Below are 25,652 nucleotides of genomic sequence, written 5' to 3' on the forward strand. Positions count from 1 at the left end.
CTCTCTGGTGCTTTTCCCATTGGCACATTTATGATGACAGCATGTATTTTCCATTGGGGGCCTATTCATTACTGTCCATCTCCTACGTCATGAACTAAGGCTGCAGGCAAGCACCAAAGAGCAGAGAGATGGGCTTAATGGGAGGTTATGTTAATCATTAACTAAACATTAACCACACACACACACACACACACACACACACTTACACACACACACGCACATGCACAAACAGAAGACATCTGATATGAGCCATCTGCCATTTGGATGATGCAGCACTGAGCCATCACACTTCACTATTCTTTATATAGATTATTCTTTATGTTTAAGAGTATATCTGCCTTTGAAAGCTAAATGAATATTTGAATGATTCACTAAAGAACTGAAAGCAAAGTGAGATGATACATTTATAAAGCCCGTGTTGCAACTGTTCTACCCTACTAAACTGATAAATCCATCCCATTCAGAGTGCCAAAACACATGAACTCATCATATATTGTTACAGATTTTAATCCCTAAACCAATTGAACCATTTCCTTGTTTATGAAATTATGCTAAATGAATTTATATGACAAAGAAAGATTTCTACTAAGGACTAGGTTTAACAAGTGCTTAAAAAAATTGAAATTGTTGATCTCTGCATATGCACCAAGAATGACATTAAAGTAAAACAAAACGATTCTCATCAATAATCACTTTGTCTGAAAATCAAACATGTTATACAGAGTAAAGGTCATTTTGAGAGGCACCTCTGTGACTCTAATAAAAAAAAAACTGAACATATTGTCTTACAGTACAGCATGTACATATTTTTAATATTTGGTCCCTTTTGCACATTAATCTCTTAGTACTGCTTTCATCTTACTGGTAAATCTCCCTTATTTTCTTATCTAAAAAGCATCTCATGCAGCTATCATCACCTTGCAAGAGAAATAATGTGACAGCCCATCCTGCATGTCATTCTTTACCTGAAGGCCTATTTGCCTCTGCTTGAAGCTCTAGTCAATATTTGTTTAAAGCCAGATGAGGGAAAGCTCACACTCCTCAGTATCCTGGTTACCTTACCACGATTTAAACCGACTGTCCCAACTGGTCCTGCTGCAGCTACACCCAGCCTACCAGCTCCAGGAGCTGTATTAGCATCCACATGACTCAATGTATCTTAAAGTCTGAATGGTAGTAGTGAGGATATTTGGTTCTAATGCAGCAAATCGTTTTAACAATTCCATAATAAATCCATAAATACAAAATCAAATGTCATCATCACATTTGAAACATTTGATGATATATCCAGTGGAACTTAATACAAGTGACCATTTTAAAAACACTATGGGACAGGTGGAAAATATTATATTGAATGTTATGTGAACAGGGAAAAGTGGCATGACAAAGAAAAATGACAGTTCATATGCACCACTGCTACATCTAATGCATGTCTGTCTGTCTGTCCTGAAGGAGTGATAACACATTTGTGATTTTGGGCAGTACAAATTAAACTGACTAAAAATGACTTAACCAGCAGGACGCTGGTTCATTTGCCTTCTCTTATTTCAAGTTCCCTGTTGCCCCTGCTGCGACCCTGTGATCTCTGCACAGTATCTGTACCATTAAGACAACTGTTTGCATCTGTACAACAAGAACATGATTACATTTGCGGTGCCTGCCAAACTGTTTGCTGCTCTCTGTAAATGGTGAAGTGAGTGCTTCCCAGAGGCTGTGTGTGTATGTGTTGTTATGGGTGTGTGTGTGCTGCCTGTAGGATGTGTGCTGTTTCCTCTGACAGTTAGTGATAATAAAGAGTCATGCAAATGCCTGAGGCCGGTTCCCTCCCCTTGCTGGCTACTCTCTGACTTTATGATGGTACAGTGAGTGCATCTGTGTGAAACCAATAATATAATATAATATTGTTTTAGAAAAAGAAAATGAATATAAAGTAACAAATATGAAAGTCAAAGATTCTCACTTTTGCGTGACTTTTGTTTGACCCATTCCAGCAAAAAAGTGTGTGCCGTGTCTGCTTGTACACTTGATTACCAACTGCAGTGCATGTATGTATAGCTGTCACCACAATACAGTACTGTTTATCTTTCTATGTGCCTGTCTACATGATAAGTCACAAACACCAAAAATATTATAATAATGTTGTACTTCTGTTCTTCCTGCAGGTAAATCCAGCTGCTTGTTTGTCGACGCAGAGATCAGCGGGGACAAATGGAGGTGGTACGAGCAGATGTCTTGCTCACATCATCCTTACCTGGATTAGTCTCCATAGTAACCTTCCACCTGAAGGAGGGCATTTATTCAGTACAATCTGTGTGTCATTGTGTGTGTTAATGTGTGTCAGTGTGCAGATACACAGACAGTCACGTGTGTGTGTGTGTGTGTGTGTGTGTGTGTGTGTGTGTGTGCTCGCATGCAAACACGCGTTTGTGTGTGTGTGCAGGTGTATTCACTGACTATTCAAATAGTTCTGGCTCAGGCTGACCCAGAAAACAAAATCGCACACTTACCTACACTGCAACCGACCTATACAAGTACAAAAACATAGCCTGATTATAATATATTGCATAATATAATACATTATATATTATAATAATATTTTATTCTCTGAATTATTGTTGTAAACATGTTATTATTTTTCACAAACGTACTAAATCTGTAAAATTAAATAAAATCACATCTGTAAAATCGGATATTTACAGATTATTATCTGTACAAAACAAAACATATGTTATGATCTACCTTAAAAAATATTAAGCAATTATGTTTTTCACGTTATTAGGAGTAAAAGCACAAAGAAATGCTTTACATACAGATTTCTAAAACAGATGAGACTGCAGTTGGATAGCTGGTAGAGCACAGGCCAAAATAGGCCAAGCTTACATTCAAATGTGCATGCACTGCATGTTGCGGATAAATAAAAATACCAACATTTGTATAATTATGATTTAACTAATGTGAATGATGCAAGTTGCAAAATCTTATTGAGTGCTGATTGTGGAAAATGATGGAAGCTGCCATTCAGACACCAGAACATCCACAGTTCCTATTTTTTTAAAAAGCCACTACTCATTATGTTATTCATTTAGCCTGACAAACTTTTGACCTGCTCCAAACATAAACCCATATGGGTGCAGAAATGTAAAGGACTGTTTTCTGGTGGATCCAAAGTCTGCCCATAACAAAAGACTTGTGATCCTGTATGTGTTACTCTAATGACATTAAACAAGTGGCCAGTAGATGTGTCATGTGATCGGTGAAAAGAAATGAATGGGTTTTTTTATACAGCAAGATAAGAATTCAAAGTAGAACTGTACCAGCTCTCTACTGGTCTACACTGTGCCTGACACATGCAAATTCTTCCAGCTGTATTTAACTGGGAAATTAGCTACGTGTGCATATTGTGTATGTGTCTGTGTGTGAGAGAGAGGGTAAAGATCTACAGCTGATCCATCTTATCAGACTGATGAAAGACCTCCTTCATGAATAACACACACACACATATTTCTATGTATGTAGATACATGAACGTACACAAGTACACGCACAGACACACACAGACAGAACATCTGTGTCTATATAAGCCTGTCTTTTCACCTGCCCATCACCTGCCCATCACCTGCTTGGGGGGGTGGGCGGGCTGACACACACACACACACACACACACACACGTAGAGAGAAGAACAATGAATGGGTTAACAGAAGACAATGAGAAAGCTGTTCATACAAGTAAACAGCTCACACATGCCCACAGGTGGAACACACAAATGCACACACACACACACACACACACACACAGAGTCATAACCAAACTAGTCAGGTCCTTTACTGTATCTTTCTTGTAGCTGAATTATTGTTGCAATTTAGCAACACCCAGTTTCAGAGTGCACTGTTGTAGATAGAGACAGTTTTACATGTGTAGTTTTGTATTATATTACTTATGATCAAAAACTATTTACTAGTCCAACAGTAAGAAGCTCAGTGTTTATCTTTTTTTGTCTTTTTTTCACAAAGCTATCTCTTTCGTCCACTGGCTTCTTGCTTAGTCACTCTCTTCTTTTCTCTTCTTAGCTTCCCTCAGCAATGTCTCCTTCTGTCTTTTCACCTCAGTCATTATGTCCATAGACTCTGCTGAGGCCGGTTACATTGCCCAATGGCACGACATCATCTCTGTTCGTCGTCAGCTTTTGCCTGCTCCCTGGCCCTTGAAACTACCCTTTCCCGGGGGTACAAAACCACTGTGGTACAAACACTGAAACTTCCTCAATGCTCTGAGCTTACAGTCTGGGCAGCCTAGCTAACAAACAACTAACATTGGCTAACAGCAGCTACAATTTACAGCTATTTACTTGAGAGCTGTTGCACAGCAGTCGGAAAACATTAGATGGAAAACCAGAGAACATTTTCTCCATAAAATATGACCCAGTTTCACTGAAATCAGTGAAATAGATGTTAGTGCGTGATGTAATACAAAGTGATGGTACACAAAGTTACATATTACATGAACAGGCGTACAGGGAGCGACACTGACATCATCGTTCACCTGATCAGTGTGGCATCAAAATGATTTAAAATCTGTTATTTTGTGGCAGAAGTTACACAATGTTGCCTTAGGAAGGCAGACCATTTAAAAGCCTCTGCCAACCTGAATGTAATAGATGTCTTTGCCACTAGATGTCACCAATGATGAAGGAAAATACATCTCTAATATCCACAGTTTCTTGAAATGAAATGACAAGGTGGGAACATAACAAATCTGTGTTTGCTTTGACAGGGAAATCATTTGAAAGAAGAGAACTGATGGTACCAGTGTACAGTCAGCTATGGAGATACAGTTTGTCAGTACATACCAAATTATGATACAGAAAATATTTTTTGTTTGTTTGTTTCCTGAATCCAGTCATATGTTTTATAGGAATGAACACAAATAACATAAGAATGAGTATTGGAAACACTACATATTATAATTATAATATGAGCACAGAAAAGAAGAACATAAGAAGAACTGTGAGGTGTTTTTTTTTTTTATTCATGATGTGCCAGTGTGATCTTTCTCAGTTGCAACAATATAGGCAAACCTGTTATCAAACTGTAGCCTTAACACTAAAACTGAAAACAGTATTGTAACCTGGTATGACCCCAATTTAAATTACAGGTCTGTTAACATAGTGACGAACACTCTACAACATTGTCTGAAAAGCTTCATTAAAATAAAATAAAAGATAAAATATAAACATACATTTTTGCCCACATTAGAAATGCTCTTTGTCTTTATTCACCCTAAATGTTATATTTAAATCTAATGTTTACTCTTGATAAAACCTATTGTTTTCTAATCCTTACAATCAAATACTTTTATACATTTAAAGACATTTTATATTAATATATGACCAGACCACTGGTGTTGGCTTAAATAAAACACCTAGATAATATTCTGCTCTCACCTGCATGATCCCTTTGAGACTGTCAAAGCGATCATACCATCAGTCAGAAGGTTCTGCTGTTGCTATTGTAGCTTTTCACTTTAGCAATTCAAGGTTGGTCTTCCAGATCTTCCTCATTAATCAATTCAAAAGGAAGAGATAAGGATATTCTTAAGATGAAACTGGCTCAGGTCCTTTTTTTTCCCACTTTGTAGGATGCTTTGGGCCCTTTTCCCACCTCTAGTTTCAGATCCAATTTACCTACAGCAGAGAGGAAGAGAAAGAGAGAGTGTGAGAGAGGGGGGGATCAGCTCCCAGAATGTGTCTATTATCCTGCCACACCAATCAAACTGTTGTGTCAGTGTGTTACCATTGTATAGTCCTGGGTCAGGTTCCCTCTGACCATGGCTGCCATATTGATGACTAAGTCAGTTTGGGGCTCTGCGGACAATGGTGCTATGGAGCCTCCACAAAGCATGAGGCTAATGTCCCCTTTCAGCCGGCCCGCTCAGCTGCTGAGTGTGCAAGGCTACTGGGCAAATGGAGTGGCGCAGGTCCAGGGGGCCTGGCCCTATAAAAACACAGGCGAGGGTCTCTTCCCCGACATTGATTATACTGGATCTGTCCCACCTCAGTACTGTCTGTAAGTATACCAACACAGTGCCTCAGACTCAGCTAAGAATCAATCAGGGGACAGCTAAGTGTACTGGGGTGGAGCCCGACAGCCACCAAGATGCTGCCCATACTGTGTATTTGATAGCTAGATAGATAGCTGTGGATGCTCTTTGAGATTTGATTTGCTATGGAGTAAAAAACATGTGAGCCATTTCATGCTGCTGTTTTTAGGGTGAATTTGTATCTAGCAAGATGATGCCTTACTGGTGTGCTTGTGCTTGTGTCGGTAACAACATACAAATATTTTTTACAAACCAGTAATGTGGACGTGTTTTTGTTAACTTCAAAATCAAAGAAATTGGGCTATGGAGGGTTAGCAACTCTAACTCAAAGCATGGCTATGGCTTACAGAAATGTGGTTGACTGTTGTTGCACTAATGTAACAATGATGGTATACAGTACAATTTATATGCAAGAGGGACATAAGACATTCATATTTGGGCACATTTGGAAAGTGAAAATATTTCCAGAAAGGATTTACTTGAATATAATTGTTTTACCTCATAACTGGTATTTTCTAATCAAGCTAAAATACAAAGTTTACAGTTGTAAGCTTACTGAGCTGATTTCTAGTAACTGATGAGTGTACTTGGGAAGTTTGCTCTCTCAAAAACATTTGTTATTCATTCACTTTACTTTACTTACTATACCTACTCAGGACATGCATGTCTTACTGAGATTACCGTTTTCCATCTATTAACACTGCATTTTGTTGGAACGCTGACCTTGGTCAGAGATAACCCCAAAGGGAGAAGCAGCAGCCATGAACACTCAACAGATGGAGCAGATGGGCCAGTTCAAGATCACAGTCTGGGAGGAGGAGAACTTCCAGGGAAAGCGCTGTGAGTTCATGCTGGAGTGCCAGAACATCATGGAGAGGGGCTTCAACAAGATCCGCTCCATCAAGGTTGAGAATGGACCGTAAGTTCACATTGTTTGCGTTTTTCTGGATCTCCTGTTTCACTCTCTGACTCTATATAAACCCTGAATTTTCCATATAGTGTGGAAATCACTTCACTTTCACCTCTTGACCTGTGTTTGTACATGTTTAAGTTCTGACATCTTTATGATAGCAGCAGATTTGAGTCAACAGATTGTAAGAATCTGGTTAAAAATGTACTCTCTGATGTCTAAGTAAACCCCATAAAGATGTATAAATGGTAGTAGAGTAATGCTGACAGTGAGAGAGTTACAGCATGTTTCGACTGTAGTCCTGTATATTTCATTAAATACACATTGCTGCTTATAAACAGTGGATATCGAAGAGCAATGTGGCTCCACAGCAATGTCTAATAAAATCACATTATTTGCTTCTTGAAAATTAAAGAAGATTAAAGCAAAAAACAGACTCTATCAAGTAGAAAAGGCAGAATAACAAAAAAACCTAAATTACATCCAGCAGTGTTATTGCATTGCTAGTTGGCATGTATCATTTGTCTGTGCGCATGCATCCATGTGTAACCCTGTTGTGATATGACTTGGCTGTGTGCAGCTGCCGGCTGTGAGCCAGAGAGGCGGACTGACTGACTGACTGGTGATCAGATAAAAAGCCCTGGGTGTAGCAGCAGCAGCAGTGGTGGAGGCAGGAGCAGCACTGTTTAATGTTTGCTTTGTGATCCTAGTGACAAAAGAAGCTGCATGCTCTTTACCCTCGAGGCTATTCTGTGGGCGTTGGACTCTGTTGTTTAACGAAAATGACAGTTTAGGATCTGTTGCACTAAAACAACTTTGCATTTAGTGGTTTGGATATTTTATGTGTTCTCTCCTCATTTAATCTCAACATTTCTTTTCTTTTCTTTCCCTCCATGTCTCTCTCCTCCACATCCTTCTACTGTTTAGCTGGGTGGGTTATGAGTACCCAGAGTACCAGGGACAGCAGTTTGTCCTGGAGAAGGGAGACTACCCTCGCTACGAGGCCTGGAGTGGAAACAGCAGCTACAGAACCGAGCACATGCTTTCCTTCAGACCCATCAAGTGCGCTGTAAGTTCCCACATCCTTCCATTCATCCTGTTTTCTGTTTTTTTTTACCAGATATATTTCTCTGATTTCCTTTTTCTCTTTCTCTTTTGCAGAAGCACAGTGACAGCAAGGTGACCCTGTACGAGTGTGAGGACTTCCAGGGCCGTAAGTTTGAGATGTGCGATGACTACCCCTCCCTACAGGCTATGGGCTGGTGCAGCAAGGAGGTGCCCTCTATGAAAGTCAACTCCGGAGCGTGAGTTATGCATCTTATAGTCATAATTTCACATGATTATTTTTGTCATTTGGAAAAGCAGTATTTAAAACAAACAAGATGTGTCTGACACAGTTTGTGTGAATGATATATTGTGTTCTTTGATCTGACCTTGACCCCCTCCTGCCCACCTCTCTCTCTCTCTCTGCAGCTGGGTGGCCTACCAGTTCCCTGGTTACCGTGGCTACCAGTACATTCTGGAGAGAGACAGACGCCAAGGCGAGTACAGAAACTACAACGAGTACAGCACCCAGGCTCACACCAACCAGGTGCAGTCTATTCGTAGGATCCAGCACTAAGCCTGCATTCTGCCTTCCCGAACCCCTTTTCTCAACTTGAGCCCCGGACAGACCGCTGCACAGAACAGTAGATGGACAAACTCTTTCTATCTCTCTGTGGCTCTGCATGTATGGATATCTAAGTACCTACTTCTTCTACCATGCTAAAGCATGTTCTTGATATAGGAAATAAAGGCTTTTCTTCAAAACTAGAAGTTTGTTGGTATTTCTTTCTCTTTTTACAGTGAAAATGATCACCTGACTTAAATGAATAAAAATAAATATTTCAACTGACTACACTGAGCTGTCAATCATCTTTCACCTCGATTATGAAGTCATAATCACACTGATGCACTTCAAAACCGGAGCATCTTATTCTCTTTTAGCTTCATGGACCAGGCTATTATCAGAGATAGTTTTTGCTTTTTATTTATTTCAAGGATATATTTATCATTTTAGTCAACATACACAGAAAGATTTGATTCAAATCTCTCTGTTAGGCTTTGTTAGTATTGTACTTGTCAGACTGTATTCACATTTCCAATAAACAAGAGCACTACAATACTTTTGTTTCTCTTGTTTATTCTTACATTGTTATGATCATAATTTGCCATAGATGGCCAGTAAAGTGAGGAGCTGTAAACAGATAATCTGGTTGGCCATTTTGAAACCATACACCATATTTATCAATTCGTGAAATACACTTTTTGAAAAATAGAATGGATTCATTATGGTGCTCTTGCTAGCTTTCCCTATTTTGTACAGAAAACATTCTGTGTAGCCTGTGTGTAAATGCAGATGCAGTGTCCAAAGTCATGTTTGTCTCGCCACAAAACCTGATTGTGAATGAAACTTTGTGAGTTTTACACATATAGGCCAAAAAATACAACCACACACACATGTACATGTGGAGAGATGGTGGAGTGCTGGTTAGAAATATAGCGGCAGCCTGGAAGCAGTTAGGGATTTGGTAACTTGTTCAAAGGCACCTCAGCTGTGCCCAGAGGTGAACTGGGAAATCTCCAGCCACTTCTCCCAACAGACTGTGCTACTGGTGGTGATGTAGATGTAGCAGAAAGAAGTAAACCAGTCAGGTAAAGATTTTTTTTAAAACCCATACACCAGGAATTACTGTAAAGATTTATTTATTTACAACAATAACAACAAAATAAAAGTCCTGGTTCACTCATTTTGATGTCTCTCATCTCCCCACTACAATTTTGCATAAAACTAACACATTAACATCAGGTAGCTTAGTAGAATTTGTTTGTTTATTCTAATGTTACACCATCATGTTTATCTTACAGTCACCCGCCGGGATCCTGGAGTGTGTTTACCTCCACACACACTCCTCCGGTTGGTCCAGGACATTGGATTCCGTGTTAACACACCCATAAACCTGCACTGGCTCACAGTCCCACACCCAAAAAACCAGGATCTTTTAATAAATGTGTAACCATGCACACACACCTTTCTCAAATATACATTCCGCTGCAGACTGATTAAAGCAGCTGCACCGTGGCTTATAGAGGAGTGACACTTAGGTAGTCTAGTAAGCTGCAAACTCTGGTTCTTTGACAACGCATTACTGAGGACCAAGGTAAGTTAAAGGCTTTACAGGGGAACTTTACATTCATTTTTGGTGGCAGCTGTAGTTTAATGAGGGTATTGATTCATTTACTGCAATGAATTACAGACAATATTATGCAATTTAACCTGAATGTTTATATTTACAGCCTACTGTAGGATTTACATTTACACATCAATAAGCAAAATTACTTGCAGATTACTGTACTGTAGTAAGTCTTTTTTTGATAGCAACCAATTGATGTGTTAATGGAATTAGGGAAAAAAACAAGAAACTAAAATGAATGTTTTCTGATGTTTCTATGTAATTATGTTTTCATTTTTCCTTTCTATAGATGGATTTCTTGCCTCATGCTGATCACAAACTAGAGTTTACTCTTACCCTACCCTTTACTCTTTTATCTACCACAGCATCATTGGACACAGTCTAGCTTTCGAGGCTTGTTTTAAGTTGCCTGCGACTTTTACTTGGACACAGGCAGCTAAAGCAAGTCTGGGACGCCAGAGACACACCTACAACCACAGCCTTGAGGAATCGCTGCCAAGCGAAGAGTGGAAAATTTAGTCCAAGGTGAAGGAATGTGGGGAATTAATTCTGCGTTGATCTGTTATGCAAGATTTTGCTCCCTTATGTCTGAGAGGAAAAGCCTGGAAACCATATGTTACATTTTATAAACTAAACTAGTGGGACAAATTAAGGCTAAATCGGATGCCATCTGTTTTTTAAAGACTGATTATGTGCAAACTTGTATGCTAAAACTATGTAGCTGAATAAATATATAACATATGTATAGCTTTAACTTATTTACTTATAGTGCATTTCTTCTAGAGTGTTTGCACTGTGAGCTCAGTCAGGTGACACATCATAGAACAAACACTGAAACACATGATGAATGATTAGCGACTGTTGGGATCTTGTGTGGTTTGTTTTGCTGAAAATACAATATATCTGTCATGACACACGCAGGCTGACCAGTGCTACTGAAGGAATCTAAAAACACAACTTACTTTCACTTCTGTTGGATTACATGGATTCTAATAGCTTTTACTTGAAAAAGGTGGAAATTAGGGGGGGGGGAAGTATCATCAATCATCACAGTATCACCAGAGAGTGAAATCTGTCAAATTATAAATAAAAAAACATGAAATACAAAATCAAAAATGAATGCAAGTCATACTTTGCAGCCCTGTGTTGAAATGAAAGTCGCTAATCATTCATCATGTGTTTCAGTGTTTGTTCTATGATGTGTCACCTGACTGAGCTCACAGTGCAAACACTCTTGAAGAAATGCACTATAGGTAAATAAGTTAAAGCTATACATATGTTATATATTTATCAGTGTCAGAGTGTTTTCTCCTTTAGAAATGTTTTTATTGACCCTTTTTCATAATTCTCATAATTTCAATGCATAGACAAGAAAAGGTATTTAGGTACAATTTAGATATTTAAAGACAAACCTTTTAACACACCCATGAATTACATGGATTTCCTCTTTAAATGTATATGTGTTGCTTTGAAACATCCCAAAGTGCTTCAGATCAGAGAAATAGACTTTAAATTATAATGATGCAGAGCTGGATTGATTACATTAAACGCTATTAGAAATATGTGTGTTGATCTCATTTATAAAACTGACACTTATGGTTGTGCTGTATATAATCCTCATATGTGCCTGTCAAGACAACGTTATTTGCACCTAAATTAAATGTTGTTCTATCTATCTTCTGAATATAAAAAAGGACAGCTAATGTCATGCTTGTGACAATCATTTAATGTATCACCTTTATAGATTTTAATGATAATACTAATTACAAATGGTGTTTAGACTATATACTCTTTATATATACTACATTCAGCCCGATTTGCACACATCTCACTGCCTCTATAAAACAAGAATTATAAAAATATGAGTGGACCTGATAACGTCAGTGAGCGTCAGAAGCCATGGTTTTAAAGTTACAACCTCATTACCCCCAGATTGATGCTGTATAACCTTAAACCTACAAACAGAAGGTTATGGGGGGGATGAAATGTTCTTGTTTTCTCGTGTGCACTGAAGCGTGTTTTTCAAGGTAAATATTCTTTTCCCAACATGAAATAGGTCTTTGTTGTTTGCCAAGAGGTAAAGAGGCGGAAAAGTGAGGAGGATCTGAACTGGTTTCCATGTCAAACACTTCAATTCACCATAGAAACTCAGATCTTAACGCGGAAACTTTATTAAACTGTGATGGTGGATTGATAAGGGCCGAATTTCTATCGGCCTCTTTTTATTGTGGGCACCAGGCGGGCTGACAGAGGTAAATTGCTCTTTTAATTAAAGCAATGCACCAGGGGAAATTGCTGTCTGAATATTGTCTCAGAGATGGGGGCCAGTGACAGTTGCCTGGAAACTTCAATCTGTCCACCCGCATTTATTCCAGATCACAGTTATGAGATAAAGTTTAATAAAAATCTTTTCCTCCGCCACCAACGAAATGAAATCCAACCCTTTCTGAACAACTGAACACAATGAGACAGGACTGCAGAGGAAACCTCATGTTCAACATGTATCTCTCAGGTTCGTCATTTTGTCCCGTTAAAGAAGAATTTTAGAAATAAAATGTTATAATTCTTGTAATTCTGATCTGGGCGTCGGTGCCCTGATGCGGTGATGCTCCGCTTCCAGAGCAGAGCATTGTTCAGCCTTTTTCAATCTGAAAGCCCGTCTGCTCTTTTGTCGGAAATCGGAAATCCTTTTTCCTGGACGCGTTTCCTGGCTTCTCGGAGAGAGGAGACCGCAAAGACGACATGCTTCTTCCATTAGACTGCGACTGGACGAGGACAGAATTAGGATTTTAATCAATTTTAACTTTGAGATTTGGCAATTTTAACATTTTATTTTAGCTTGGATCTTATGCCCCGGTCTGGTCAATTTTACAGGATCTCAGAGCAGCTGTTCTCTACGGTTTCCTCTAAAAACAGATGAAAAGAAATCCGTCTGAAGATTATTTTATTTGATTCATCTTATCCTTGATCTTGATTTTGTTTTCATTGTTAGAAGATATGACACTTATTTCTAAAATGTTTTTGGACATAAGTGAAATTACTTTCTTAACCCAACAAAGTAAGATTAGAATAAACGAGTGGTCTAAATGGCTACCTAAAAATGTATCATTTATAGACAATATGAAATAGATAAACAGGTCTGTGCTTTAACATGATGGATTAGCAGCAGAGGATACTGACGATGTGTCTGTTTTGATTTCAGATCCAACAGAAAATCTGTTGAAAGAAAGCAAAGGAGCAACTTGGGGTCCAATAAACACAGGAGTGCAAAAAGGTAAGAGAATCAATGACCTGGCCTAGATACACTATAAATGTTTTTTATCAGAGAGCACAGTGATAGAATATTATTATCATTATGATAAATACATATTTTTTAAAAATCCAAATACCGATGATGAAATAATAATAATAATAATAATTAATACTAATAATAATAATAATAATAATAATAATAATAATAAATATAGCTGTTGGTAAAGTCATCGGTGGCAGACCTGTCATGGAGAAACTGTTCAAAGAATCAATCAAGCTTACTTGCTAAATACCATAGAAATATTGAAAGACTAATTTGATTTAGTTTGTACCTCTGATATATTTAGTGCGCATTTAATAAAAAAAAAAAAAAATTCTTTGGTCAATTATATTTTTGGTCACAGATAATGTAGATTTTTGTCTTTTTTATTCTTTCCACCTTTATCTCATCCACCACTGGCTCAAAACTGAATCATGCATTTAAAAATAATAATAATAATAATAATAATAATAATATAATAATAATAATAATAATAATAATAATAATATAATAAATTAGGCTAAGTACATAAAATAAAAGCCTTACCACAGAATCCATCTGCCGTCCGTCCTCATCTCATGATCACTGATTTAATTACACTGTGATGGAGTGCTGATTGACTTGAACGGGCATAAACACACCTGGAAGCCAAATGGCAAAATAAAACAGTTTATGCCGTAATAATAATATAATAATAATATAATAATAATAATAATAATAATGATAATAATAATAACAGTAATAATAATAATAATAATAATCATAATAATAATAATAATAAAATACTTGAAACAGAATCACTACATTCAACAATACCATGGCTAAAAATACATGTGGATTATATCATATGAATCCACATCCAAGACAAAAGCTGCTCAAGATGCAGTGTTTAATTTTATGAACGAAAATTAGTATGTTAGAAATATAAACACAGTTAGTTAATATAAGCACATTGAAAGCATAATTATAATCTAATAGCCTTTAGCTATCATTCCCCCATTGGTCTACAATTTACCTTGAGGAAAAAGGCTTTATCTATCAAAATCTGCTGCCAAAATGTATATTATGTAATATAATGTATTGTGCAAATATAATGTAATAAAAACTACAAACCGTTAAATCATTTTTATACTGGCTGTATATATTAATACCGAGAACCGCAGACACATGCCTTTCATGTGGTTTTGTTTAGCTGATTTATTAGTTTAGATTCTTCTCTAATCTCTGATCAGTTTACATTAACGATAAACTGATGGTCATGGTCTCTTCCACGCAGGCAGTGGTCAGATTCAGCTGTGGCAGTTCCTGCTGGAGCTCCTCTCTGACAGCACCAACATGTCGTGCATCGCCTGGGAGGGCACCAATGGCGAGTTCAAGCTCATCGACCCGGACGAGGTGGCTCGGCGCTGGGGGGAACGCAAGAGCAAACCCAACATGAACTATGACAAGCTGAGCCGAGCGCTGCGCTACTACTACGACAAAAACATCATGACAAAAGTCCACGGAAAGCGGTACGCTTACAAGTTTGATTTCCACGGCTTGGCGCAGGTGTGCCAGCCCACCACCACAGAGCAGGCCATCTACAAGTTTCAGGGTAACTTCTCACCGATTCCCTTCTCTGGGATTTCCAAATTGAACCTCGTGGCTCCCGGCGTTGGGCCGTCGGGTTTCTCCTACTGGCCCGGTTCTCCTTCTGCGGCTCTGTATCACAGCCACAACCTCCAGCCTCCAGGGCCCTTTGGCACCGTGTCTCCATCCCACATCAGCTGTGTCAACAACATCAACAGTCTGAGTAACATCAATAGCCATTACAACTGACTCTTGATGCATCTTTTTAGACAAACTGTAAAAATATAGACACCCCACGTAATAAAAGGAATGAAAAGAGATGACAGCAACGAGAGATCGGTTTTGGTAATTTGCATGGGGATGTACTGGCTTCATTTGGTTAAATGTGAATGTTTTGGACACGTAACGATTGTTGATTGATATTTAAACGTGTAATTATGGAGCAGTAGTCACGCAAATGTTGCTGAGACAATGGTTATATGTATCTAAAAACACGTACATAAACAAACAAAAAACTATTTATCCCTGTTAGATTTTAAACCAGTTAATAAATCAATCAAGAGCCACCTTTCCATTTACGCACTATGTTTTGAACTTTTACGCGCGGTATATTTAGATAATTATATTTGGATTATTTTATTATAGGATTTTATTCTATAACGATCCGAATTATGGGATTTCTTCATTTCAGGCACAATCTATGACATTAAATAAGAGCCCGGCTTTTGAAATGAACAAAGTAGAGTATTACTTAAAAAAGGTAATGGAATTTTCTGTTTTATACCTATCCTCATCTTTTTCAGTCCCTTTGCTTTGCTCCCATTCTCCTTTTCTGGAGTTCTGTGATTGTTTTCACACTCAGGTGGGTTCATTTCCATCAACTCGGGAGCAAATAACCAGTTATTATTGGACTATTGGCGCCATCTTGTGGTTTGGGAATGGCCTAATGCCTGATGGATTTGATTTTTCATGTATTAAATTATCATCACTTGGAAACAGTCACATTGTCACTTTAATCACTGTTTTCAATCACTGCCCACTGCTTAGAAAATTAGACACATCCATCCATTCTTTTAAGAATATCAAATGTGACCCACTTACAATAAAAATGAAACCAGTACAGGGGTACAGGGTTGTGATTTGTGTAACGTGAATAGTAACAGAAACTGTGAATTCATGAACTTTTCTGTAAATACTGTACTGCGGAGATATGCTCCGGCTATCGCTGCTTTTTAGTGTACATTGCATTAATTCACTCAGCCTCATAGTGTAGCTAAAACAACTGTACCAATGAAAAACAAATAAAACAGATTGTTATGAATAAGTCTATTTGAATTATGTGCTGATGAACTTTTGCTTTGGTTAAAATACCAGCGTACCACTAGATTTTTCTTCTTTTTTTCTTCTGTGCCACATTTATGCTCACACTGAGATGTCAGAGTTCTTGTGTTAGAGACTTCTAAATACGTTTGTATTCATGATACATCCATTTAAATGCCAATAAATAAAATAATGACGATGGGAAATAGTTGCATGGCAAGATGAATGTTCACTCAAGTTTGTACACAGTATTATGCAGTGTTTGCCTGTAATTTTACCAACAGTTGAAGCAAGTAGTTGTGACCTGGCAGCCCAAAAGAACAACAAAACATCCATCATTATGTTTTTGTAAGGTCAGCTGTAAATGTATTCCAGACCAGGCCAATGATATGGCCTATGTGTCTTCCACTGAGCAAAAAAAAGCCAAACTTTCTGGGATATAAGCGTCATTAGCAGAGAGTCAATAGTGATTATGGTTCAAACCTTGGTCGAAGTCCCACCTACATGCAGCAAATCAATCACAAGCACACAACTTTCCTCTTTATCACTAGTTTTGCAATCATCGAAGGCTTGTTAAAATTAGGTAACTACAGCAACTAACCATTTAACATGCTTTTATCAAGCCAAATCATCCACTTCTATGATCTAATAGGTTAGCATAATATGTTAGCAACTGGCAGCATGCATGAAAACTGCAACAAACGATAGCTGCTGTTAGCTCAGTTTGTTAGCTGGGCTGCTCGGACCGTGAGCTGAGAGCACCAGGGGAGTGTTAGTGTTTGTACCACAGGCAGGAAGAGAAAGTCTTCAGTATAGAGGTACAAGTGATTGCTGACAGGAAGTGGAGCCAGTGTCACTCCAGAACCTGGGCTGGGCAAATAGGCAATGTAACTGGGCTCAGCAATCTCTATGGACATAACGACAGAGGCGAAGAGGAAGAGAAAATGAGAAAGTGACCAAGCAAGAGGTCATCAGACAAGAGTAAATGCAGGAGTGACTTTTAGTCATTGTTGCAAGCATCATAAAATGAAAGACTGAAAGACAGACTCCAAGCTGATCGACTAGTAAGTTGGACTATAAGTAATATTAGCTGGCTATTATGTCTTGTTGCACTTCATTGATGTTTGTTAGTAAAGTTGTTAACTTGCTAGTCTTTGGTCATATGCAATAAAATTGTAACAAATAATTAGACTGATTAGCTTAAAAAACACAAATTTAATTTCCTGAAAGAACTACGAACATCCCTAAAATCCTTCAGGTTGGTTAGAACAGTTTACTGCAACAACAACAACAACAACAACAACAACAACAACAACAACAACAACTCATTTTGTCAATTGCAATAGACAATAGCTGTTACGGAAAGTTAAAATTAATGTATATCTTTCAGCTTTCCTTCTGTAACAGCTACATACAATTCCTGAAAAGAAATCATTAGGTACAACTACAACTAATACTCTCAGATCAGTCATGAAGCCTCCTGAAACCACTTTTTATAGCACTAAATACTGGGTATGTGCTTGGATTTTATGTCTAGCTGTCAACATATCCACATTTCTATTGACTTTTCAGGACAGTGTACAATCTTACTGAGAAACAGTGCGACACCTGCTGGTCATTTTAAAACTCCTTTTGGCGTGCTTGTTGTTGGTTCTCTGTCCATGAGCTTCCTAATTATTGAGGACATAATTTACTGTCCACAGTGCATCCTGTAAAAAAAAAAAAAAACTTACTAAAGTGCTCTCATTTTTCAAAATAGATGATGAATTGCAACACAATAAAACACAGTTGCATTACTTTGTCATCTATGCGCCAACAAAACATTTGGTTAATATAAAATGTATTTTTTAACATGTAAAACAAAATGATGTGCGCCACCTGTTAGTAAGAGCATAATAATAAAGTATTCAGTTATAATCAACAATTATTAAAGTCTAAAGGACTCATCCACAATACAATGATCTAAACGTAGCCATGTCTGTCTGTCTACGGTTTACAGATAAAGCATTGTATACAGGCAAAGAGGTAGAACTTTTATTTTGAAGACTACAACGCAAACATAGATAGAGCAAACGAGCCAATCATAAGCAAGGGCGGCACTGAAGGCCCACCCACACATTTTTGAAAACCAAACATTGTGTCGTGCTGCAAAATGTGTGTCACGCAAATGTCACGGCTGATAATAATATGAAGTGTAAACATGTCTTTGGCCGCAATTTGAATTTTTCAGTTATAAGAAACTTTCAAGCTTCTGAAGACATAAAGTTGTGTGTTCTGACCGTTTGATCCAGATATAAGCCGCTGTAGACTGATATAAACTGGGTGATTCAAGCATTTTGTCCAGGATTAATAATAAGTGAGGACTAAGAAGATGCAAAAACACCTCAAGTCACAGACTAAGACACTGGACTTGGATGATATCATGGACGATGTCACACAAAGCAGAGCCAGGAAATATGCAATGCACAAGGTAAGCCAGTTCTTGGATTCGAGGCCTTAAAGTATTCTCTGTTTCTCTCAGCGGTTGCTTTTTTTCTCAAGCTTCTGTTCTGCTGTATGCTTCAATTGAGTGTAATTCTGTAAATCCTGTGGAGATGCAGGTGAATTTATTTTTGGTTATCATAATGTTGGCTCTGAGGGTTTCTGTACTGTAAATCCTGTTGAGATGCAGGTGACTGTAGTTGTTGTGCTGTAGTTGTAGACTGTACCTACCATGATCCACCATAAAAGTACAAGAGACAATATAAGTAAGTATAGGGAGGGTGATGATATCAGGGAACCAAGAGCTGCCAGGGGGAGAAATAATGATGTCAGGGAGAGAGATGATGAATATGAAGATCATATCAGGGAGATATTGGTGATGAAGGTGGTGAAGGTGGTGGTCGCTGTGGAAAATTCTATTAATCAGTGGTTACTTCAGTTAGTCTAGAGAACAGTGCACAGGAGGCTCAGCTATGTGTCTCAGAAGAGTGCTGCAACTATTTATATCCATAAACGTTAATGCTCAATGCAACAGTATAGGTATTTGGTCATTATTTATTAAACAAAGTCTGAATTTGTTATATGATTCTGTGATTCTATGTTATGTACCTATCTGTTGTGGCCAGTGAGTGAGAAAGCCCTATCCTCCTCAGTTACCATAGCAATGATCAGTATGGTGCCTGCTTTCTTAAACAAACATACAGCTCCTTTGTATCTCAAGGAGAAGAAATCAGTGTCCCTATATGAATCTAAGATTAAACACTATCCTTACAGTGACCTCAAGACATATTGCTTGACCCTGTGTAAGCCTCATATATGGCATGCTAGAACGGAAAATTCCCTCACAGTGATGGTGGTGGTGATGATGAAGAAGAGGAAAGAGATTATGAAGAGGAACAATTTGGAGGGATGGAAGTGAATGTGACGAAATGGAAACTGAAGCCAGTGAAAATCCAAAAGGTCACAGCAACAAACAACACATGCACATTCTGACTGCATTAAAATATCCAGCTGATACTGCACATGTTCAAAAGCACCACGTAGATTACTCTGAGAGATGTATAGAGTTCTGTTGCTCCATTGGGTCTTGTCGGCCAATTCTGGGGTGTCCCAAATCAGAAGGGTGCTCATTCCACAGGGAGTGATGTAAAATAAACCCCTGGCCAGATTACCTTGTGAAAAATGAGTCCAGGTTCTGCAGACTCCTTTTGAAGGAGATAAAGTAAGACAGCTTGGCAAACATTGTGAGTTAACTGGAGAAAGGGCAAGGGAACAAGGGAAAATGAAAGAACATGAAGAAACAGAAGCACACTTCAGACAAAGACCTCTGGACCAAGTTTTCAAAAGAGCAGGCATTGAAAGCAAAGCCAAAAAGGAGCAGTGCTGTCAGAAAAACAGACACATGCCCTGGCTAGTGGATAGAACGTTTTATCTTGCAAGGCAAACTTTCTTGAACTTGTTTAGATAATATCAACCACATGCTCTCCTGTTTCAGTTGCCCTAGAAGACATGAGATGACATAATCGAGCCCGTCAAAAACATTCTTTTGAATGAGATAACTGAGATGTCCCGCGATGATCAAACTGTCTTTTGTTGTGCTTTTTGTCATCAAGGAGTTATTCTTACAAATTTGTGACATGATAGGACATGAGGAAAACACAACTGAAATACATAAAAAAAAGGAAAGAAAGAAATTCCAGTAATTAACTTTTGACAATGCACACTTGTTAATTAAAACTCTGTCAGACAGACCTAAGTCCGCCACTGCAAAACACTAGATAAATAAAATCTGAATAATTTCCATTCATTGTAGTCTGCTTGTGTATTTTGAGTCTATAATAGATGTGTTTTTTTGTTTTCACTTCTAAATGCCTTTAGCAACAGCTCATCAGATAACACATCTACAGTGCAAAATACAAATAAGAACTTCACATTTGAGGTATTACATGTGATTATATGGGAGTTATCGTGTAAACTGTACTTTTTATGCCGTAGTTTGCTGGTGTTGCTGATTCTGATAATACTATATATTGTAGCAAAGAGTGACAACTACTCTCCTCATCCACGTGGTGGCGCCATAACTCTTCCAACATCAGAATACTGTTTACATAACCAGGTGATAATAGAGATGATCTATGTAGAACATAGAAGCATCTGCAAAATAGCAGATTATTCCCAAACCTCATTTTATTAGTGTGCATAGATTTTGGTATGTCTGGACTGAGGATCATCAGATGATTGAATGGACATGGAAGTTGAGATATGACACGAGAGGTAATGGATTTATACATGGTGGTAAACACCAATAACTAACAATAATCACACATTATGGGTCAGCAATAGTTCAACAGGTGCACCTGTGGTCATTGAAGTCAAATGAAAACCTGGTACAGAGGCCAAAGGGTCACGTGTCTATGAAGACCATGGTCGGTTTGACCAGACATCTGGGAATGAGAACAGGATGGCAATTTTTGATGGAGCAGATTCAGAAAGAGGACGTCTGTGTGTGTGATTTGGGGTGTTGGTGAAAGAAAGAGAGACTAGGTCAGTCATTCACAACTACAGTGTTTGCGTGTGTGTCCTGCATATCAATAAGAAGACTTGGGGTCGCCATTGACAACTGAATCTCTCTCTCTCCCTCTCTCTCTTTGCATGAAACAGCTTTAGTCTGTAAGGATTTAGGGTGAGGGGGAGAGGTGTGCATCCCTGATATGTTCACCCAGTCTAGACTACTTATATTGTGCTTCTTATAATAACAGAGGAAACTCCACAGGGATGGAGTCACTTCCACAGCATTGTAATCGCCACCGTCTTCTCTGCTATGCCACTAATCTGCTGCTTCTATTGTTGCTGCTAAGCGGCACTCATCCTCTCTCTTCTGCTTGCGTAACAAACTGGGTGGGTGTTCTCCTTGCAAGCCACAAGATTAACACTGTGAACGTAGGAGACTGAGGAGTGAGGAGGAGGAGAGGCAAAGAAGAGAAAAATATATCTTAAACTGCTTATAAAAAATAACAGTGAGTGAATGGTGTTTGTGGCTCAAATCAGCAACTTAACATTTAACTGATTTTATTTTAAGTGCATTTTAAGTCATTCATTCTTCTAGTTTGGATATATTACAGACTGTCTGTGGGCGAACAATGAGTCTTAAACCTGTCCACAGGACTTGTTGCTGACTCAGTGGGCACTTTGCTTCGATACAGTGCCCTCTTTGGGTGCCCTTACAGTGGATTTGAACTGATTTAGTGATGTATAGGCTGCCTATTAGAAAATTACTTACTTTAAATAGATCATTAATAATTGTAATTATGAATTAAGGATGCAGATCTCATTACAACAACAAGTGGCAGGGACCCCAAACATGGAATTTTCTAGTAATTCCTGAAGGGGACATCACTAATATCACCAGTGTATATCAAGTTATCTGCTGTAACAAACACAGCCATAAAGGCCGGCTGCATTACACTCTTCAAACAAATACATGGCTATTATTGGAAGTTTTATGGGTATGATTAATGTAATATTAGACTTTAGACCCAGATTTGTCCCAGAGGGAGATTTGTTTTCACAGCCAGTTCAATGTAGGAACACAGCAACACACAGATAAAGACAGTACATAGAGTCCCCATAACTACTACAATACATCATGGTGCAGTGTTTAGTGACAGAGGGGACAAAACTGCTGAAGTAAGTTCTCCTCCATTTTAAGGTCTAGCAAGCTACCTAAACTAGATAGGACTTAAACTCTTTTATGTGTGAAAATATTTTCAAATATCAATCAATATCTGCACGGAGGGTTTGACCTTAGCAGTAGGTGCCTTTTTTTAAATGGCATAAATTTTGAGATTTTATTAATGTGTTTTTTTGCACGATGTTGGCAGCAATGTCAGTATTCAGGCATTCAAAACAGCTTGAGGTAATCTATTACAGTGAACATGTGGTCAATCTTGAATTACTGTTATGTGGTAATGTTTCCAAAAAGATTTTTTTCCAGCTGATTTTTGAGAGGTGTGTTCAGGTGCTGGTGGAAACCTGAGAGCAGGTGTTGTATTCACAGGGCTATGAGTTATATGTTGTTGGCAAATCAAAGCCTGAAAACATGAAGACAAAGTGAACAGTAGGTTACAGTTAGTGCAAGCAATGATTCTTAAAGAAAAAACAACAACTTGTTTTATTACGTTTGCTAAAAACTAGATTTTATTATGTCAGGTATTCATGAGTCACATATTCAGGGTGAAGAATCAAGCCTCTCTGCTCTACAACAGTGCATTATTAGGATACAGGGCAAGACAGTCAGTGGGCTTTGTGTGGCACTAGGAAGTGTTGCAGTCAGTGAGTCATTCTTCCAGCTGGAGAGAGTGGTAATGAAGGCTTAGCTAAATTAGAACAACACACCTACATGGTGCTGAAATAGACTTGAGAATAAGAGGGCGAGAGAAAGAGGCATGGAGAAAGGTGAGAGACTCAAAGAAAAGAAAGGAAAAGTAAAAAGAAGCAAGAGAGGTAAAAGAGAAAGAACCATTTAGAAAGGTTTTACCCTCTTTTCAGTCAAGCAGACCCAGATTCTGTGACCTAAAAGACACAAAATAAACCTAATTTATTCCTTCCTCAATGCTGTAAACTGCTAATATCAAGGTTAAAACTGGCAGAGAAAGATCCCCAGTCAAGACATTGTGACTTCACCATAAGTATCAAAGTGTTGGGAAGAGATGTTAAAAGACAGCCGTTTACATATATGAGTTCAACTGTAATCAAAAATCCATCTGCCGACATACTATGAAAGCAATAGTTTGGTGCAATATGAGTAATCTAAAAGTGTCTTAAATGTGGCAAATATAAAAAGCTGGAGGCGGGGAACATGTAATGGTTTGCTTCTGACATATAAATGTGTCAATTTAGATAATGGTCTGTGATTGGAGTACCTCTATACTTCGAAATCCAGGGTCGTGTTTTGGCTGTTACATAAAACTAAATGGATGAATAATCAATGCAAATTAATGTAGTGTGAAGTGATTCACTGGCAAAATAAAAAGAGAAAATAACAATGAACACTGTGTAGGTGTATGGAAGGAAGGTGAATGGAGGAATTAGTGTACTGTTCTGCATTTGTTTCATATTATATAAATGCAATTTAAGTGTTAAAACAGTATATAGTTGTATAACATAAAGTACATGACAGCAGATGAGTCACTCATCAATAAACTTAACTACGAAGTGAGTCAAGATTTTTTTTTCTCTACTGAGTGACTTGTATTGCAACTGCTCGCTAACTAGTAATCTAGTTAAAGAGATTAGCAGGGTGGTTATACAGCAAGAGGACAGCAAAATAGACATAATCTCTATAGGGTGTTTCCTCACGTAACCTAGTCTTTTTTCCATTTGGGTGACGGATGTTGGATGGTCAGAGAAAGTACCTTTACCGACTCAGGGCTTTATACTGTGATGACGTCTTGAGCCGATGTCTACCTCCAAGAGCCTGGTGGGTCATCAGGGAGATTCAGCTCACCTCTTCTGGCTGTAAAATACATAAGCTGGTGGCAGGTAGCCAGTTGCTTCCTCACATGGCTTCCACCATTTCATATATATGAAATAAACATAGTTTTATTATTGTATGTTCTTCCCTTCTTTGTCCAGAGCCAGGTTGTGACAATACATACAGGTAGGTAGTGGCAGAAGACGTTTTCAAACCCTTTAAGTACAAGCTTCAATATATTGCTTTGCCAAGAGGCAAAGCCAGTTCCAGCCACCCTGTGCAGGTCAAGTGTTTGTGAACTTTTCTCAGATAATAAAGCTAATGTGCAACTTTCCAAATAACATATAGCAAGATCAGTATGACATCCATGAAACAGCAAGTAAACTGTTGCTGATAATATGAAGACAACAAATTCCAGCAGACTACTAAACACAACAGTACCAAGGCTGTATCTGGAGGAGTCAAAGACATGCCTTCACCAACAGACACTCACAAATACTGAGTGAGTGTCTTCTATTGCTTACAGGGGTATGTGTGTGTCTATGTATGTGTTGTGCAGTGGTTCAGCCCACGCTCAGCCCCACACAGCTCACTTTGTCCAGCTCTCATTCACTTACCTACCCGTTACTATAGAGACACAGCAGAGAAGAATGCTGAAAGCAGGCTGGAAGACAGATATGCAGGAGACCTGGGCTGAATCTTAATAATAAAGAGAGCGCTCACAACACTGCACTGAGTGGCTGTTGCATAACGCTGCTGCAGGATTCTGCCATGAAATCGGCTTGTAAAAACAACTAACTATTACAAGAATGCTATTTTGGCTATCATGACATGTAGTTCTCCACTAGTTTGATCTCACAGATATTGTGATTAAATATGTAACTCTTTAGTTTAGAAAGTTGAAACTAGCTCAATATTGTGCAAAATTAGTGCCAAAAAACATAGGGCAGTGATCAAAACTATAATTTTAAAGAGGAATTGATATCATAATAAATAATTTCCCCTTGGGATTTTTAAAGTATTTCTAGACTAGACATTGATCAATCCAGTGACAACATGCCATGTTTTAGTAGTGCAGTAGTGTTTTTATTAAACACAAACCCTCATTAATAAGTCAACAAACTTATACAAAATGTGTCAAACTGATGACCATTTGCAGTCATAATAGATTTTAAGATTTAAGATTCACCCCTGCAATGGTCATTTGTAAATGTATTAGACTAATGGAATGGGGTTTTGATCGTATTCTTTATTATCATCAGACTGGCATTGGATGGC

At 38.2% G+C, this 25,652-nt stretch overlaps 2 protein-coding genes and 1 long non-coding RNA gene across 4 annotated transcripts; all 3 read left to right on the forward strand.

Moving 5' to 3' along the window:
- Nucleotides 1-5,979: 5,979 nt before the first annotated feature.
- Nucleotides 5,980-8,818, forward strand: cryba2b (crystallin, beta A2b). Of its 2 annotated transcripts, XM_010731666.2 has the most exons (5): nt 5,980-6,062; nt 6,829-7,015; nt 7,934-8,075; nt 8,168-8,310; nt 8,480-8,627. In XM_010731666.2, the coding sequence occupies exons 2-5, from the start codon at nt 6,858-6,860 to the stop codon at nt 8,625-8,627; spliced, it is 591 nt and encodes a 196-aa protein (XP_010729968.1). In that variant the 5' UTR covers nt 5,980-6,062; nt 6,829-6,857. The 2 variants fall into 2 exon arrangements, with proteins under 2 accessions (XP_010729968.1, XP_019118428.1); XM_019262883.1 differs by lacking the exon at nt 5,980-6,062 and having other exon boundaries at nt 6,858-7,015; nt 8,480-8,818.
- A 1,308-nt stretch (nt 8,819-10,126) lies between these two features.
- On the forward strand, nt 10,127-11,268 carry LOC113748172 (uncharacterized). The gene is made up of 2 exons (XR_003464179.1): nt 10,127-10,206; nt 10,529-11,268. It is a non-coding gene; the product is annotated as an uncharacterized LOC113748172 (long non-coding RNA).
- Nucleotides 11,269-12,258: 990 nt separating this feature from the next.
- fev (FEV transcription factor, ETS family member) lies at nt 12,259-16,580 on the forward strand. Its single transcript, XM_010731665.3, has 3 exons — nt 12,259-12,751; nt 13,442-13,513; nt 14,808-16,580. Exons 1-3 carry the CDS (start codon nt 12,703-12,705, stop codon nt 15,347-15,349), a joined length of 663 nt encoding a protein of 220 aa, XP_010729967.1. The 5' UTR covers nt 12,259-12,702; the 3' UTR covers nt 15,350-16,580.
- Nucleotides 16,581-25,652: the final 9,072 nt, after the last annotated feature.

Source organism: Larimichthys crocea, chromosome XVIII (genome assembly GCF_000972845.2).
Source record: "Larimichthys crocea isolate SSNF chromosome XVIII, L_crocea_2.0, whole genome shotgun sequence".
Taxonomy (NCBI): domain Eukaryota; kingdom Metazoa; phylum Chordata; class Actinopteri; family Sciaenidae; genus Larimichthys; species Larimichthys crocea.